This window comes from Pseudopipra pipra, chromosome 2 (genome assembly GCF_036250125.1).
Source record: "Pseudopipra pipra isolate bDixPip1 chromosome 2, bDixPip1.hap1, whole genome shotgun sequence".
Taxonomy (NCBI): Eukaryota; Metazoa; Chordata; class Aves; order Passeriformes; family Pipridae; genus Pseudopipra; species Pseudopipra pipra.
In genome coordinates, this window is record NC_087550.1 from 63,619,272 (window position 1) to 63,635,447 (window position 16,176).

The window sequence follows — 16,176 nt, forward strand, 5'->3', positions numbered from 1 at the left end:
CGCAGCGCCGCAACCCCTCTCAGCGACATGGCGGCAGCTGCCGCCATTTCCACCCCCAGGCCCCAGGGCCCCGCCCGGCCCGGCCCTGCTCGGGGGCGGTGCCGCCGCCGCCGCGCTGGTTCCTGATTCCCAGGGAGAGCCCGGCTCCGGCAAGTCCCTCCTCCGCCTCGGCAGTGCGGGCCGCCTCCCTCCCCTCCTCCCCCGGCCGTAGCCTCCTCCGGCGGCAGCGGCGGTGCCCGCCGGCCCCATGGCGGCGGAGCCCCAGCCCAAGGCGCTGACTCGCAAGCCTCTCCTGCTCAACAAGGTGGAGGGCTCGCAGGAGGTGGTGAACATGGCAGCGATAGTGCCCAAGGAGGACGGGGTCATCAGCGTCTCCGAGGACAGGTACTGAGAGCGGGCGTCCAGAGGTTCTGGGGGCCGCGGTGATGGTCTGTCCCTTCCCAGCACCGCTCGCCGGCAATGGTGGCAGTGGGGGACCCGCGCCGCGGGGTCCCGGGTGGTGCCCCACCACCACCACCATCACCACCACCATCACCACCACCATCACCGACGAGCGGTGCTGGGAGGGGACGGGTCCTGCCGTGGTGGTTCACCACCACCGCCGGCGAGTGATGGTGGTGACAGACCGGCAGCATCTGCGACGGGACTGTACACTCCACCACCGGAGCCCGGGCAAGCGTCAGGGTGCCGGTGGTCCAGCATGGGGACATTGGTTTAGGCAGCTACATCAGGTCCTGGAGGGGAAGAAGCTTGGAGCAGGAGTCTCCAGCTTGGTGTCCCCCTTCTCCACCGCAGTATGGGTCAGGGCAGCGACTGGGCTGGAACGCTGCTAAAACTTGCAGGACTTGAGTGACTTTTCTTGACGTGGGTAAAATGGGATTTGAGATCCCCTTCATCACAAGGATTGCCGAGGAGGGTAGAGAGATCTTTGTCCTTGCCTAAAGATTGCGGTGGCATTGACCAGAATAGTAGTTTTGGTTCCCGTTTCCCCTCTCCAAACGTTTCTTTGTAATTGTTTAAAAATACCATGTATCAGTGATAAGATCTTGAAGTTAAATCCCATGTAAAGCTGCCAAAGAGGAGAATGCTTTCAGGCCGTTTAGCAGGGCCGTGTAGGGTCTGAGGCTGCCCAGAGGCAACTCTGTCTCTTCTGAAAGATCTCAGACTTAATTCAGCCCTGCAGCTGGAGCTTCAAAACTCTTCAAAACAGATTTTTACTTTAACGGCTTGTTTTTCTTGTGATGGCCATAAATATTACTTTAAGTGGATTTTCTTCACAACTCAGGTGCACAGTGTAACCTGTGTCCTAAGATTGGAAGACACATTGGAAGATGTGTCAGTGTTTAGATAACCAAGGGTATTTTGATGGACTGTTTATCATGAAATTGAGTGTCTGCTTTTCTGTGTCTGTGAGCTTTCTGAAATACAGTCAGTATTTCTTTCATTTTGTCTTTGTCCCCCCTGTGATTTAGTTTTTAGCTAACTGTCAAATATGTGCAAATTTAAGATCATTTAAGTTCACCTAGGCTGAGGTCTCCAAGTGAACTCATGCCTTGTAGCAAGAGGAACTAAGATACTTAAACAAGTACGCTGTCAAAGGGACTTTAAGCAGACTTTTACATTACTATGTACTCACGATTTTACTGTCTTTACACTTTTTATGTATTTGATGTGATGTTGAACAAAGCTTGAGCTTGTTTTGGTTCATTGTAGCTTGTTAGGCTTACTTGGCCAATTCTTTTTACCTCTAAGAAGGTATTCCTGAAATTCGTTTCCTCTCGTATAAGTGTCTCTCTCAATCTCTGCCTCTCCCCCTACCTTAGAAAAAAAATAAGTAACTTTACTTGTTGATAACAGGTTGATGCTCCAGGCTGATATTTCTGTGTAGAGAAAGGGATTGATCAGACATATTTGTTTTCACTGGTAACTGATACGTCAGGTTCAAGAAACAAACAGTGAAGAAGAAGCCAGGGGTTTCACACTAAGAAACTCCCTAGTTCATGAGCACCACCCTCATCCTTCCCATCCCACAGCAAATCCCTGGTGTAAGTCAGTTAAGTCCTGCTTGCCGATGAAAGTGGGTATAGAAATCTTCTGCTAGAGTTGCTGATAGATGTCTAAAGTTTTGCTGGTGATATAGGATAGCTCCACAGACATTAAAGTACTGGAGTAAGTCTGGAGGCTGTTTTCTGTTTCAAGGCATTAACCAGGTAATGTGCTTCTTGTGGGGCTGTTTTGCAGTGTCCTTGAGATGCTGTAAACTGTGATCCTGCCTTTTATTTCTTTAGGCATGAAGATGCTGGTTGATGGCTCTTTCTTTCATTTTCTGCCTGCATTAGCATTTTTATTGTAATTAAAAGGTTGAGAGTCTAAGACTTATTTGAAAGGAATAGCAGATTGGGAGTCTAATTTGGAGATTTAGGATACCTGGGGCGAAAGCATAATTTACCAGACTTTCAATACTTGTGTATTATGATTAGGCTTGTGCAGATTCTTATGGTAAATTTTCCTTCTGGTAAATTGCCTTCTAGTGTTGGTGTTGACTTGGTTGTTTAATGGCTTTGGAATGTGAAGGACTTTTAGAGCTTCCTAGAAACTGCAAAGGACTGTGTTGGGGAGATGTTATCTGTCTCTTTACTTGTTAGCCAAATAAGTGAGTTTCATCCATGTTTCCCAGCCTGTGATATGCACTGCTCATATGAGAAATGTTCTGAAACTTCTGCAGAGAACTTCAGCTGAATGACTCACCACCTCCAGCATTTACTTCAGGTTGGGACATCTTCTGTAGATAAAGGAAAAATTGTTTTGCTGGCTAATGACTGAACATACCATTATTGAAGTTGCTGGTAGTCTTAGCATACGCAACAGCTAGGTATCACTTTAAAGGTTTCCTTTGCTGCATGATGTGGCCTTATACCCCTAAACATGAGCTAGCTTGGTCTCTGGTCTTAATTTTGTATGGCACTAATGGTTTTATCTGGTTTTAAACAACACGGAAGTGGTTTCAGCTATAGCTTGCAGACATAGTCATGCATTATACAGCCCTGAATCGTATTTGTAGCACATGCATGCACATATTTGAAAAAAATTAAATGAAAACTGAGTAATAATAGAGGGTGTGGTTATTCCTCATAAAAAGTGGCATAGAGGGGAAAAAGTACAAGTCTCAGGGAGGTTACATATTTAAGTAGGTTATCTAAACTTTACATACTCTACAAGGTTGGAGTTTCTTTTTAGTGTGTCATCTGTATGCTCTACAGATTTTCTCTTCTGAATCATGGTCAGTCATGTTAATTGAGTGATGTGTATTGTGTCCTAATCTTAGTGGGTTTTCTTATTCCTTACTCGGGCAAAATAGACTGAGCCTCTATCTACAATACCGCTGGTGTGTATAGGGAGGGATAAGGTATTTTGTGTTATTCTTCTAGGGAAAGGAATGCACCTGTCTAGGCAGGTGGGAGTTAAAGTAGTGGCAACATTTGTTATCCAAGAATGTATAAATCTGATGCAGGATAGCTCTAAGAAAGAAGTTATTAGCTTTCATCCATGCTCTTTCACCTGCCAGTAAACGTGTGGAATTAACAGACATATGTAGCCCAACATAGAGTGTCTTGATTGATCAATAGCATTGAATGCCCATGTGAAGCCAAAGTGGGATTTTCCTAAAGTGCACAGCTGACCCTAAGTTGTCATCTGTTCCTCTGTATTAAAAGCATGTGCTACTATTTCAAAATTGCTGAGAGTCCTTGTCTTTTGTTGCCTTCAGAGGGAGATGCGGTTGTTGGGCATGTCTGAAAAGTAGGTCACTGGCATGTCAAGTTCAGACATATCTAACTCTATGCTCCAGAGAAGATTTAGTGTCATTAATCTTACCTGGGCACGGGGATACAGTGGGACAAGTGCACTGACTCACCCAGCTTTCAGTGCAAGCAGTTCTGATTGATGTTGACAAACTTCTGTGTTTCTCAAGAGCCTGCCAGTGATGTGAGTGGTAATTCAGCTGGGTGTCTGATGTGCTGATCATGTGTCACCGTGAAAGACTAGCAGGAGGGGGCTGGGTATGTCGTGGTAAACCTGCACTTCGCCACTAGCCGTCTTTTTACCGCTAGCTGTATTGTAGGTGAGGAAAGCTTGGACATGGGCTGGTGTAAGTAGCTTTCCTGGTAATTATGAACTCTGGTCTATGCCCTTTTTCGAGTGGGAGTTCTGTGCTCACTTCCATGCTACAGACCTTGTAAATTGTCTGTATATCAAATGTAAGTGTTGCAGTCAAGAACTGTTCTCCCTAAAGTATTCACAAGAAGTAAAAGTTTTCATAGCCAACTGAAAATTGTCAAAATCCTTTGTTTTTAAAAAATTGGCATTCTAGTCTCTTAGAAGGTGACAAGACCTAGGAGAAAAATATTTATGCCATAGGTTTTTTATTTTTTCTTTTTAAATAAGGGAGTAGAGACCTTTGTCTTCACTACCTTGTATCATCTTAAGTTCCTTTTGAACTCAGATGTCTCAGCTTCTTTGTATGGATCGCTGTATAAACAGTGTCTTCATCTCACATAGAGGAAACTGTGCAGAGCTTGTGTTCCTAGGTTTGCTTTACAGTTTGAGGTTTCTAAATACAGATGTGCACTTAAGCTGTTGTTCAAGACTTGTCTTCTGCATATGCTAAATAGCAGGTTTTTAAAGGGGCACAAAAAATTAAAGTCCATCTCGTGTAAATTAAATATCTTTGCTAAACTAGTGGTGAACTAGGCATGGGAATGTGCATATGTGACAAGAAATGTGGGACTTGTCTTTGGCTTCCTGCTGACATGCCTTCTGGCCTGGAGAACTGTGATCTTTCCACCCTTAAGTATATCAAAAGCAATCTTTTTCTCCTTGTGGTTTTCTTGTCCAGATCCAGAGCATTAAGCATATAGCATTATAGTTCATGCCTGTGAAAAACCTCCAATGGAAATGTGGGATTCTTTACAGAATGCTGCATTCAGGCAGGGTGTGAGGAACTGCAGAACCTTGGTAAACTCTCTGGGTTTCCTTTCTTCTATGGTGGAGTCATAGAAGGTGATTGCTTTGCCCAGCAGTGTGGTTGCAGTACAAGTCTGTAATTCTTATCTAAGCACAAGGTTATGTCGCTGATACCTGTTCTGCCTTGTATGTGGCTGTTGCTTCACAGCAGAAGTGCAGGTGGCGTGAGAACTGATTTTGATACTGTTTGTGTATGTTCATTGGTCTAAGCCTGTAGGTTTCACACCCCGTGATTGCAGCATGAGCAGTAGCTCAAGCAGTGCAGAAGGTGTGGATGCTCTTCACAGGTGTAAAAAGACTTGTCCCTTCCTTGAGGTTTTTTAAATTTTGATAAAAATATCTGTCAATGATAAAGTTGTTGAAAGGAAATGAAGAGACCTATTGCTGTAGATGCAACTTAGTTGCTCTGATTTTTTTTAAGCTAAATTTTTTGGATATGTTGTAATTTGATGACTGCATTTGGAATAATGGTCAGGGTGGAGGTTAGTGCTGGCTGAGTGAAAGAAGTGGATGCTGGCAAGAGGTTTAAGAGAAGATAGAAGATCCAAAAGCACTTGGAATCAGACATTGTTGCAGATGTTGAAAAGTAACTGTTCCTGATTTGACTAACATGTACCCTGTTGAGATGCCAAAATGTGAGACTAGCACATAAAATGTCTCGCTCAATGCTTGTTGGGAATGATAAACTCCACTTAGTAACTTGTGGGAGACTTGCAATGTTTTGTTTTGTGGTTTGCGTGGGGTTTTTTGTTTTTGTGGGGGGTTTTTTTGTTTGTTTGTTTGTTTGGGGTTTTTGTAATTTTTTTGGAAGGGGGAAGGTTTTTTTTTGTTTTGAGTTTTTTGTTGTTGGGGTTTTTTTTCTGTTTTGTTTTCTTGTAACCTTCTGTGGCATTTTGTGCCACCAGAATATAACTTGTTGAAGTTTGTCAGAGCTTGTATATCCCTTGCCTTGCAACGTTCTCCCATGTGTGTCAGTTAAAGGTTTAAAGCACAAGCATTTAATCTTATCTTTCTGATTTGAGCTTTCCTGCAACTACTAGCTCATGTAGGTCAATGCACAAATTAGTGGAACTCCTGAGGTTGTATTAAGTTCATGCCTTGACTGCAAGATGACAGCTCCAAAAATGTGCTATGGCATGACTTGGACCACAGGTTGTACAGACCCAGCTTCAGCAGTGCATCAAAATAGAGTGGAACATTAGGTGCTTTAGCATTTAGAGTTAGAGGTGCAGTGCATTTTACCCACCTCTCTGTTTAAGAGGTTATTCTTTATATAAAAGATGTAGGTGAATGTATCTTATCATACAAGCATTATTTGGAATAACAAGAGCTACTTAATACACCTTCAGTTTGCCTCATGGTAGCCTCTTTTTCTGCCAGCTGCTGAACACTGTTCTTGCGTTGCAGCAAGTTTTGGAATGGTGCATCTGCTTCCCATATTAACCAGTTCTCATTTTTCTTCTTGTCTTCCCTGACCCCATCTTAATTTCCCTGGCATCTGCTTACACAGAGGCTGGATCTTTCATCAGTGTGTCTCATGTCTGTCAGGCTTGGTGACCTTCCCCTGCAGTCTCTCCAGTTTTGCAGCTGAACAATGCTTCTTGCCAAGAGGGGACTGCACAATACCACCTCTGTGTGTGGGCCTGCAGGACCCTGGAAGAAAAACAAATGCCAATTATAGAGCACATGCAGTACAGAGATGGCATATAAGCAAAAATGTACCGATGCAGGAAACTTATTTACTTCCTCAAGCTAAAGATGTCTAGAGGAGGCAGAGGTGCTGCAACATTAAACAGCCTCAAAACCTTAAACTAAAGGAATTGCAACACTTCTGAAGCTACCAGGCTAGTTAAGTAAAGCTGGCCTTTCATTGAGGGTCACTTAGCAGACTGAAGGTATCAAATAATATGTGACATTGTAGCACAATAGAAATATGTCAATAGCTCATTTGATCTACCTTATAGTATTTTGTTTACTAAGACAGACTCTTTTTTCTTTCCCTCGGTCCAGCTGCACTGGTTTCTGCCGGGCATCTGCTGACAGTGATCTGTGTACAAATTTCCAAGCTACATCTTTCTATGTGATAATACATGAAAGAGAACTGCAGGGAAGTGGCATGAGTTTTGTAAAATGCTGTTTGTAATAGCCCTGACGGAACTCAGAATATACATAGCAGCTCAGAGATGAAATAGAAAGGAGAGAATGGGAGGACACAGTGTAGGCACGTGGGTGCTTCTGTGCTCAGGAGCTTTGAAAGCTTCTTAGATGATGTGCAATGCCCTAAAGAGAGCAACTGGCTTTTGCACAAGTGTCCTCTGTGCATCGCTGTGTTCTGTGCCCTATAACCTCCAGACGCTGGAAGAGCATTCACATAAAAGCACCCCTGAAGCTGTGTTTAATTGCTTTGCCTGTGGTGCTTTATCACACACCTGCCAAATATGAGTGGTTTTATATAAAACTGCCAGTATCTGCATGAATTTGCCCAGGGATTTGATAAGAATTGCAGTAGTCCCTATTGTAGTCTGTGGCAAGGCCAGGAGCAAGAAAAAACACGTCTGTTTCCCTTCTGCATATGGTGTGAGGGAGTGATGGTGCTGCTGGATGCAGCAGGATGGGATGGGGCACCCTGGGAGGGAACGGGAGCAGCGGCTGTGGGGTACTGAGAATAGCCACACAGAGTGGGACGCATCCTGTTCGGCAGAGCCTTGTCCTGCATGGGTCATTTTAGGAAAGAGAAAATAAAACTTCTCTCTATATACTTTTGTGAGATAAAGAAATGACACAAATGGGAAAACTGTAAAACAAAAATACATGCAAGAGTGGCAAGTATCTGACCAAGCAGGTTGGACAAGTGGCTGGAACAAGCCTGAAGGAAAAGGACAATTTCATGAAAGGAGAAGTAGAAGAGGGCAAGTTTATCAGTCAGCCCTCCAGGGAGGGAGCTTTACATAATCATAAAACCATATGCATCTCTGGGGGTTCTTCATATGTCACAGTCTGTGTGCCTGATGGCTTAGAACTGTGCATAAATAGTGGCCAAAATGGATATTTGGCTATCAGAAGATGAATAATCAATTTTACAAATTAGACTGTGCCCAAATTATAGATGAACAAAATATGTCCTTCATCCTCATGAGAGGGAGAACAGTCGTGGAGGCTGGCTTAAGAGAAGTAGTGTTTTAATTTTACTTAGTCAGATTGCAGGAAATAGTGTTGTGTAACTAACCTTGGCCAGACTTTGAACATATGGGCTTTGCTTGTCACACCATGTGTATTCACCACTTCAATTAAGTTTTTCGGGGAACTCTTAAGGTTTTGAGCACTGAATCGAAGGCGATGCCAAGGCACAGTTCTGGGTAGAAGAGCACTGCTGTACTGCTGCCAAGTTTACTGAAAAGTTTTGTCTAACATTGTCTTTTATTCTCCAAGTCCTGTACCATTCCCTATTACTGTGAGGTAAAAGATCAATGTACTTAACAGGTTTTTGCAATGACAATAGTGATCGATCAGCCCCAGAAGGCAGTGCTTTTGACCTTTACAAGTCTGTAATCATGGTTTCCTGAGGAGTTGAGTCCTGCGGAGAGAAATCTGAGAAAAGGCTGTCCTAATGTGAAGTGGCCTATTTTGCCACCAGGTTGAATTATTTGGATTCAGGTGCTAGAGCAAGTACAGTGCTGTCTTGAAGGGATAGGGAGAGGAGGTCCATGCCTGTATTTAGAACGTGACAGATAATGAGATTTTGCACCTCCAGCAGTGAGTACAAATTTGAAAAATTTACCTTTGGCTTCGAATTCACTTATAATAGGAAATAAAGGCTTAATTGTATTCTTAAGCGGGAGGTGCATCTGCCCTGTGAAATACTTTGGGCCTTAAAGTAAACAGCTTTTTTTTTTTCCTTAAAGCTCTAATAAAGCCTAATCATGAATGGGTGCTAAAGTTTTTATTTTAGCTTAAAAGGTAATAAGGTATAGTGAAAATATAATTACATTAGTGCAATGAAATGCATGCTAGAGGATGGGAGATGAGAGGGTTTTGGTGTTGATTCAGAGCAGTGGTACGTATCCTGGTACAATGGTTTCAAGATTTAGATATCTAAGTACCAAAAGTCTATGTCTTCCAGACTATTAACTTATCTGTGGTTTGAAATAAAAAAGCATATAAACAATGACAGAAAAAGGAAATCCAGTAGATTTATTGTGATGTAAGATAAGATGAAGTAGGAAAGCACTGAAAATTAGTCTATTCTGTTGCTTTCCTTGTCACTGGTTAGCCTTTCTGTGCCAGTACAGCAAAGCTTATCTTATGTACGTCTCCTCTGATTTGGATGCTTTTCCGAGAACATCTACACTGATCTTTTCTTGCAGATGCCATCTGGCATTGCATGGTCAAGTGATGAACTAAATATTCTGTAAGGTGTTTGTCTATATGCATGTTTCTAGGCCAGTTTATTAATACAAAGATCCAGAAGGTATTGTCTTTTCATTTAAACAAATGCCCATTATCTCAGAAAACCATGTAATGTAGTCCCTTTTCAGAGACAGGTCCCCATTAAGTACTTTGCCTTCTTTCCAACATACATACACTTTAGGAATCTGCTGTGAAACTGGAAATGATGGCCTACATTTTGTTTGTAACTAGTTTGCACTCATTTTGCTTATGTGCTGAATTATCCTTACTTCACCTTTTCTTCTTGATCTTTACTGTTTTTAAGCTGTATCTTCTCATTTCTATACTCCACCCCTTTTTCCCATTTGATACAGAGAAACTCTGCCCCTCCTCTCAGCTCTGTGTTTTGCTAGAGCAAATGTGGGCTATGGAGTCATCCACCCTATGAGTGTTTCAAATTGACATTTCAAAGGCTTCATGTTTTTTAGCACCATGTGCATTCTATGGGATAGAAAGAAAGTAGGATTTCCAAGGAGGTGCTTTCTGCTTTGATGGTAAGGACATAGCCTGTGGTCCAGCCTAGCTTCTACTGCATGTAAGGTTGACTAAAGACAGCTGCAGCATTCTAGTGGCAGGGAAGGTCTCCACACGTCTTGGCTGGACTTACGAATCATGCCTTTGCTTCACCGGCTGTTTCAGCAGCTGTACCAACAATAAGCTGTTGTCATAGGCTGATTGCACTTCTGCAATTACTGGAAGGCAAATAGGAAAGCTCATGCCTGTGCTGTGTTCCAACATCAGACATATAGCCCTTGTGCCTGTTCTTGTCCCGTTGGTCCCATTGCTTCAAACTCCTGTGGCACAGGAGTCCTTGATCAGGCAGCAGCCTCCGTGTAGCCTACTTTTTGCTGTCCAGGAGGTTAAGGGAAAGTGGAAGAGTCTTTGCTGAAGAGTCCCACATTTGCCTTCTAGAGATGAATGTTCTCTATGCTTTTAATATGCCATAGGAACAGTTTATGTTGTCATAGGCAGAAGCAGATACTGATAAAAACTAAATATCTAAGTAATGCAGTGCAGTAGTACTTATATGGGGAAAAGTGGACTACAGTAGTCTCAACATAATTTGTGCTGAGGGAGGAGGGTGAAAACATAATGTATCTATCAAGTCAAAATTGACACCTTTGCCTTTATTGTACCCTAGGCCTGGAGTTAAGTTATTTAATTACTGGAATTGAGAAGTTAATACTTTTTGCTGCAGTGAAGTGATAAATTTTATTCTATTCCACTGACCCCTTTGTCCTATTCAGTCGAAATAACTATAGTTAAGCCCCAAAAGTGCATTTTGCATCTACCAGAGACTAGCCTGGACCATTTTGTGGGCTGCCTTAGCAGCTTAGACTTTTAGTGCTGTCTGATGAGCAAAAGCCTGTCTGGTAGTACCTCAGATTTTCTAGGTTGTGTTGCATCTGAAGTCAGGAGTAATAGGAGTTTTTGAGACTGCATTAGCTGGTGTTGGTGGCTAAGAATGGACGTATGCTGGATTTCTTTAGGCAGGAGAAAACTGGGGAAGCAGCTAGTTTAAGAGTATCAACTGCGATGGGTGGTAGATCACTGTATTTGGCACAGTGTGTTACATATAGAGATTGGTTACACAATGTATAGGCACTAATCCATTTCCAAAGAAGAGTGCAGTCTTTTCCTTTCAGGAAATGAGTCAGACTTCATAAGCAAATCTCTTCTTGCTAACTTCAGGAACTGCCAGTAAATGAGTGGGAATAGATGAATCCATCATCATGCTTTCAAAATATCAACTGGTAAATGATCCTTCCAGACTTCCAGCAGAGACATCAGCTCAGATCCATACAAACACTGAAATTCTAGGTTCACATTCTGATCCCTCTTGTTGCTAGGTTTATTTGTAGCCAAAAAGCAAAAGCATATAAAATTTTGGAGAGCTTGCTGTGGTGCTTGGAGTCCTGTAGCAGTCTGATCTGTGACACACCAACAGATGAGGAGCCCTGTTGAGTGGGATGGACTGTTGCAGAGGCCTTCTCTCAGTCTTGCTGCAGGCAGGATTTCTGCAGATATTGCTCTGGGGGAACATTTGTGACCTCTGTTGTTTGACATTCCATATTTCGCTTTGTACAGTCTTTATGGTTGCTAATATTGTTGGAGAGCACATGAGCAGAAGAAAGGGAGGAAATCCTTCAGTAGTTTGTACCACTAATTCAGGTTCCAAAGTGTTGGGTTTGCAGTGGAAGATTAAAAGCAAAGATAGAGGATTTTTTGTTAAACAAGAAATGCTATAAATGCTGGTGGTCATGATCCTTTAGTTTCCAGCAGTAAAAATTTCCTCAAATACTGTCACTAACCTGTATTATACACCAGAGAAAGTAGGGAAAGGGAGCTATGAATGTACTGATTGTTTAAAAAAGATTTACATGCTGTAGTGGCTGAAAAATGCATGAACTTTATCTGAATTCTGAAAGCTTCTCTGTGATTTCAGATGCTTTTACTCCTTTCTCTCCTCTTTGGTAGATAAGAGAGAAACTTGGTAAGCATTTCCTTAATACGTTTTTGTGACCAGGAAACCAAGCCAAGAAGTTTCCATCCCCAGCTAGTTTCATCCAGAACATCCTTTTGATCACAGCTTATATTCATCCTTCTGAAAACCTGATGACCTAAACCCTGTTTTTCGAGGAATCAGGAATGAACATCACTGTCTGATTTTTGCAATGCGTGAACACACCTTAATGGATGGCCCAAGGACTGCAGGTATTGAGGTCACCAGCAGGAAGCATGGATAAACCTAAAAAATGGCTTGTTCTGCCTCAGTCAGTGTGTCCCCATGGCCTTTCCTTTGCTCTAAAACACAGCTTGTGTTCACATGCACTTTTTGACATGAACAGACATTTTTATATGGTTTTAAGAGCAAATTCTTTTAGAAAAAAAGTGTAGTTGTTAATCAGCTCTTAAGCACAAAACCTGAAATATTAACTCTGTTGGCTAGTGTTTTGTATACAAAATGATACGGGAGAAGCAGATAAATAACCATTTCGACAAAAATTCTGGAGGTGGGAAAGGCAAATGACATGAGTAATTGCTTAGTGATCTGTGTTCGAGTATTTTGCATGTGGATTAAAAAGTGCAAACAATGGTTTCAAAAAGCAGTGCGTGTGCATGTATTGACACCTCAGACTCAATGGTATTTTTCCAGAAATAAATAATACTGCCTGTGTTTGCAGGCAGGCTCCTAATTTGCAAGCTGGTCATTGTGATACTCTGAAGCATTATCCTGGCAATGGTTGTCTTTTTGTTTTGAGATTCATTTCCCTTTATTGCTATGTATGATAACTCTAAGCCAAAAAATAGTGTTTATCCAATTGTTGGCCAATGCCATTACACTGACCTCAGGCTAATAAAAATGAAGAATGGAAAGTGGGAAAGTATGGATCACCTTGAAATAGTATTGCAGTGTACAATGTAACAAGAAAGAAGAGCTCTTATGAGCAGAAACAGCAAACTCCTTGTTGTTCACACTTTCCAGTTGTTTTAGACAAGCCCAGTATTGCACAGGGTGGCATATGTAGGGCAAACTTCAGTGGGACCAGTAGTTCCCTTTTTTTCCTGGTTGCATGAACCAGCTAGGAGAAATGTGCAGTTGAACCCATGGCAAATTGCTATAATGACTGTACTTCTAATAAATAGCATGAGAGTGTGTTTTCAAGCATGGGTATCTGGCTGGCTGTACTGTATGGTTGTTGCTATCAGGAACTGTTCTTGCCAATTTGCACAGCATCAAACAGTCCCCAGAGTGTTTGTCTGGGCTTGGGAATCAGCTTGTACCAGGAACTGTTTGCAGTACATAGCTTGGATGCAGCTACTGGTTTCTATGCCAGGTGGCCTCATGGCCACAGACTGGTCCCAGGCCTCTGTTATTAATGTAAGTATGTTTCACATCTCTGGAGCACCCAGATCATGTGGCTATTCCTGCTGGTGGGATGTCAGACTGCCTATGGGAAATTGGTTCTGTGATTAAAAAAAAAAACAACCAAACAAAAGAACAACTAGTTCACTGGTTTAAACAAGACACAACCCTTAAAACTAGTCTGCCTGTAAACATTTCTGCTGGTTGGCTATCTGTAACAATAAATTTAAAGAGCCTGAATTTGAGAACAGAAGTTGTTTGAGATTCTTAAGGTAACTTCAACCAGATGTCCAGAGGACGACAGGCCTCCCAGGGCCCCAGTGCTGAGCAGAAATGCATGTGCTGCCAAATTCCTGTGTGTGACATTGGCCAGTGACCTGCAGGGCTGCAGCCAGGGCTGGAACCCAACTAGAGCACTGTCACGCTCTGTGGCCAAGTCCTCCGGTCAGACCCCTGTGTTCACTTCCTGCACCACTGAAGGCCCAAGCATTGGACCTGCAATTGATGTGAATACACCTTCTCATATTCCCCAATAGCTGATAGATAATTTTTCTCCATGAGCCTTTGTTTCTAACACCCAGGGTTGTATCTTTGGCTGGTTTGAGTGGAGCACTGCATGTCCTGTAGGGTCTGAGAGATGGGACACAGATGCTTCCTTACATGCCAGCTTGTTCCCTGTTTACACCATCCTGGGGTGGCATCATTTCAGTGGGCTTGATGTCATTGCAGATGCACTGGGCCTGCTAGTAAAAGAGCCCAGATTCGTTCTAATAAGTGTAACAGTCCCTCCACTGTTTCAGACCACATGAAAGCTTTGGTCCTGTATTTTTTGAAGTAATAGTACAATGCTAAGATGTAGTAATGACCAGTTTTGAAATACAAGTCACTAATCATCTACCCCTTTGAAACATAGACAGTTGGGCATTACGTGCTGAAGAGAGAATTCTTCATCAGGGTGATCCAAATCTAGAACTTGGACAAGGTCAAGGAAGTCCTGAGACCCTCTGCAGTAAGGTTTTACCTAAACATTTCATCTTTGAAAAGGCCTTCAGTCATGAAAATGACATTTGTGCTCCTTTCAATTCCTAAAATACTTGAAATAAGCTGGACATACAGTTACCACAGACCTTACTCTAGGCATTGTTTTCTACCCGTACATTTGGTGTTTCTGCCAAATGATTATAGAAAACTCAAATAGGATATGTAAGTTGTATCAAAACTTCGAGGTGGACAGAGCATAAGAAACTTTCATTTCCTAGTAAAACAGGAACCAGGAAGAGGAAATGGACTACTTCAATAGCTTGTGAGCTTCTCTACCTAAGAAGAGCAACTTCAGGTACAATAATTAAATGAATCTTCAAAGAACATTTTCAATAGAAAGTATTTTACAGCTAGAGATGCCTGCTCTGCAGCTATCACATAGGTCTTTCTGCATTGTCCAGTCTACCTGCCACTGATAGTGTAACAGAAGTTGCGTATGCTGTTGGGGCAAAGTCTTGTGGAAGGAAAGTCTCTTTTCCCTAATCTTACAGTTTTTGTAGAAGCTGTTTCCATTTGGGTATCTGGTTGGCAACTCACATGATATTTATTTCAGTCCTTCTCCTTTTTTTTTTCCCTTCTCCTTTACCCACTGTTGCAGGGACAGTGACTTGTCTGTCTCCTGTTAGGAAGCTTGCTTTTGCTTCAATATATAAACAAACATCAAAATTGTCATGGCTGGTTTCATCCTGCTCCAGTGTCATTTGAGAGTTTTGCTGCTGACCTCAAGAGCAGGATCAGATGAGTGTTTCGAAAGTGCAGGTGATATTTGCATTACTAGAGGAGTGCATCTATGGCTGCTGTGGTAGGCAGAAGGATGATAGATATCCCTTAGCTATCACTGCCACAGTAATTGGAATGGGGCAGTGACAGAGTTGGAAAATACGTGTTGGATGTAGCATCATTGTTCTGACACTCTTTGGCGTGGTGGTTCCCTGTGACAGTTGTGTTCTTCTGTTTCTGAGCTTGGCCCAACTTGCTAAGTTAGGTTTTGTGTCTTGGAACCACGCTTGCCTGTCTTTTACAGCATGTTATTGTTCCCTCTTGGATCGTGAGGGAATTTATATATTCTAATTAGTTTCTTGCCTGGAGTGTCTTGATGTAGGAACATTTTGTTTTCTATGAAAAGTTTCTTGTTAGTTTTTAGTATTACTCTAACTGTTCTCAGGATGGTTGGTCTGAAATTATCCTCTGATACAGATCCTCGATACCGAGGAAGTCGTGTCAGAGTATTTTAGCCCAGTTCTAAGTTGTTATAAGATTATGATTGCCTTTTTAAGGCACCAGAGGATCGAGAAAGCAAAAAAATTTTGTTAAAATCATATGTACCTTGAATACTCAGGATATAAGAGTTTTACAACAATCTTTATTGCATTTTTCTACAAAATCTGCTGCTTTTGCTTTACCACAAGATTGCACTTTCTTACTTTGGATACAAATAGAAATTCTGCTTGGCCTCCGTTGCCTAAAATCTTATGGAAACAACAATTTTAACCATGTAGTGAGAGAGAGAAGCATATTTGGAGTCAATTAAACTTAAATTATGAATAGCTATCAATTATGCAGAAGTAACAAAAATAAACAGAACAAGATGTCTGACTTAGCTCTCCTTCCTGTAAAACTAAATTGATATTCTTTTCTGAAATCAGAGTGACACTGGTATTGCCATTTGGCAAGGTATTATGGTTATGTATTATCTGAAAAAATTAGGGTCATGGGAAAAAAACAGCTGCTAAAGCTGAAAGTTGAAAAGGAAAGGTTTCCTTGTAGAGTGAAAGAATGGGAAGAATGTGTGATTATCC

General features: G+C 42.1%; 1 protein-coding gene across 2 annotated transcripts in view; it reads left to right on the forward strand.

The window, feature by feature from the left end:
• Positions 1 to 16,176, forward strand: part of WDFY2 (WD repeat and FYVE domain containing 2) — an 85,196-nt gene that overhangs the window by 18,027 nt on the left and 50,993 nt on the right. Inside the window, exon 1 of one of the 2 annotated variants that reach the window (XM_064645778.1) lies at positions 248 to 384. The exons of the other annotated variant lie outside the window; for it this stretch is intronic. Within the exon in view, the coding sequence (XP_064501848.1) occupies positions 248 to 384 (137 nt within the window). Of the gene's footprint in view, positions 1 to 247; positions 385 to 16,176 lie in introns of those variants that run through there. 2 annotated transcript variants of the gene reach the window in all.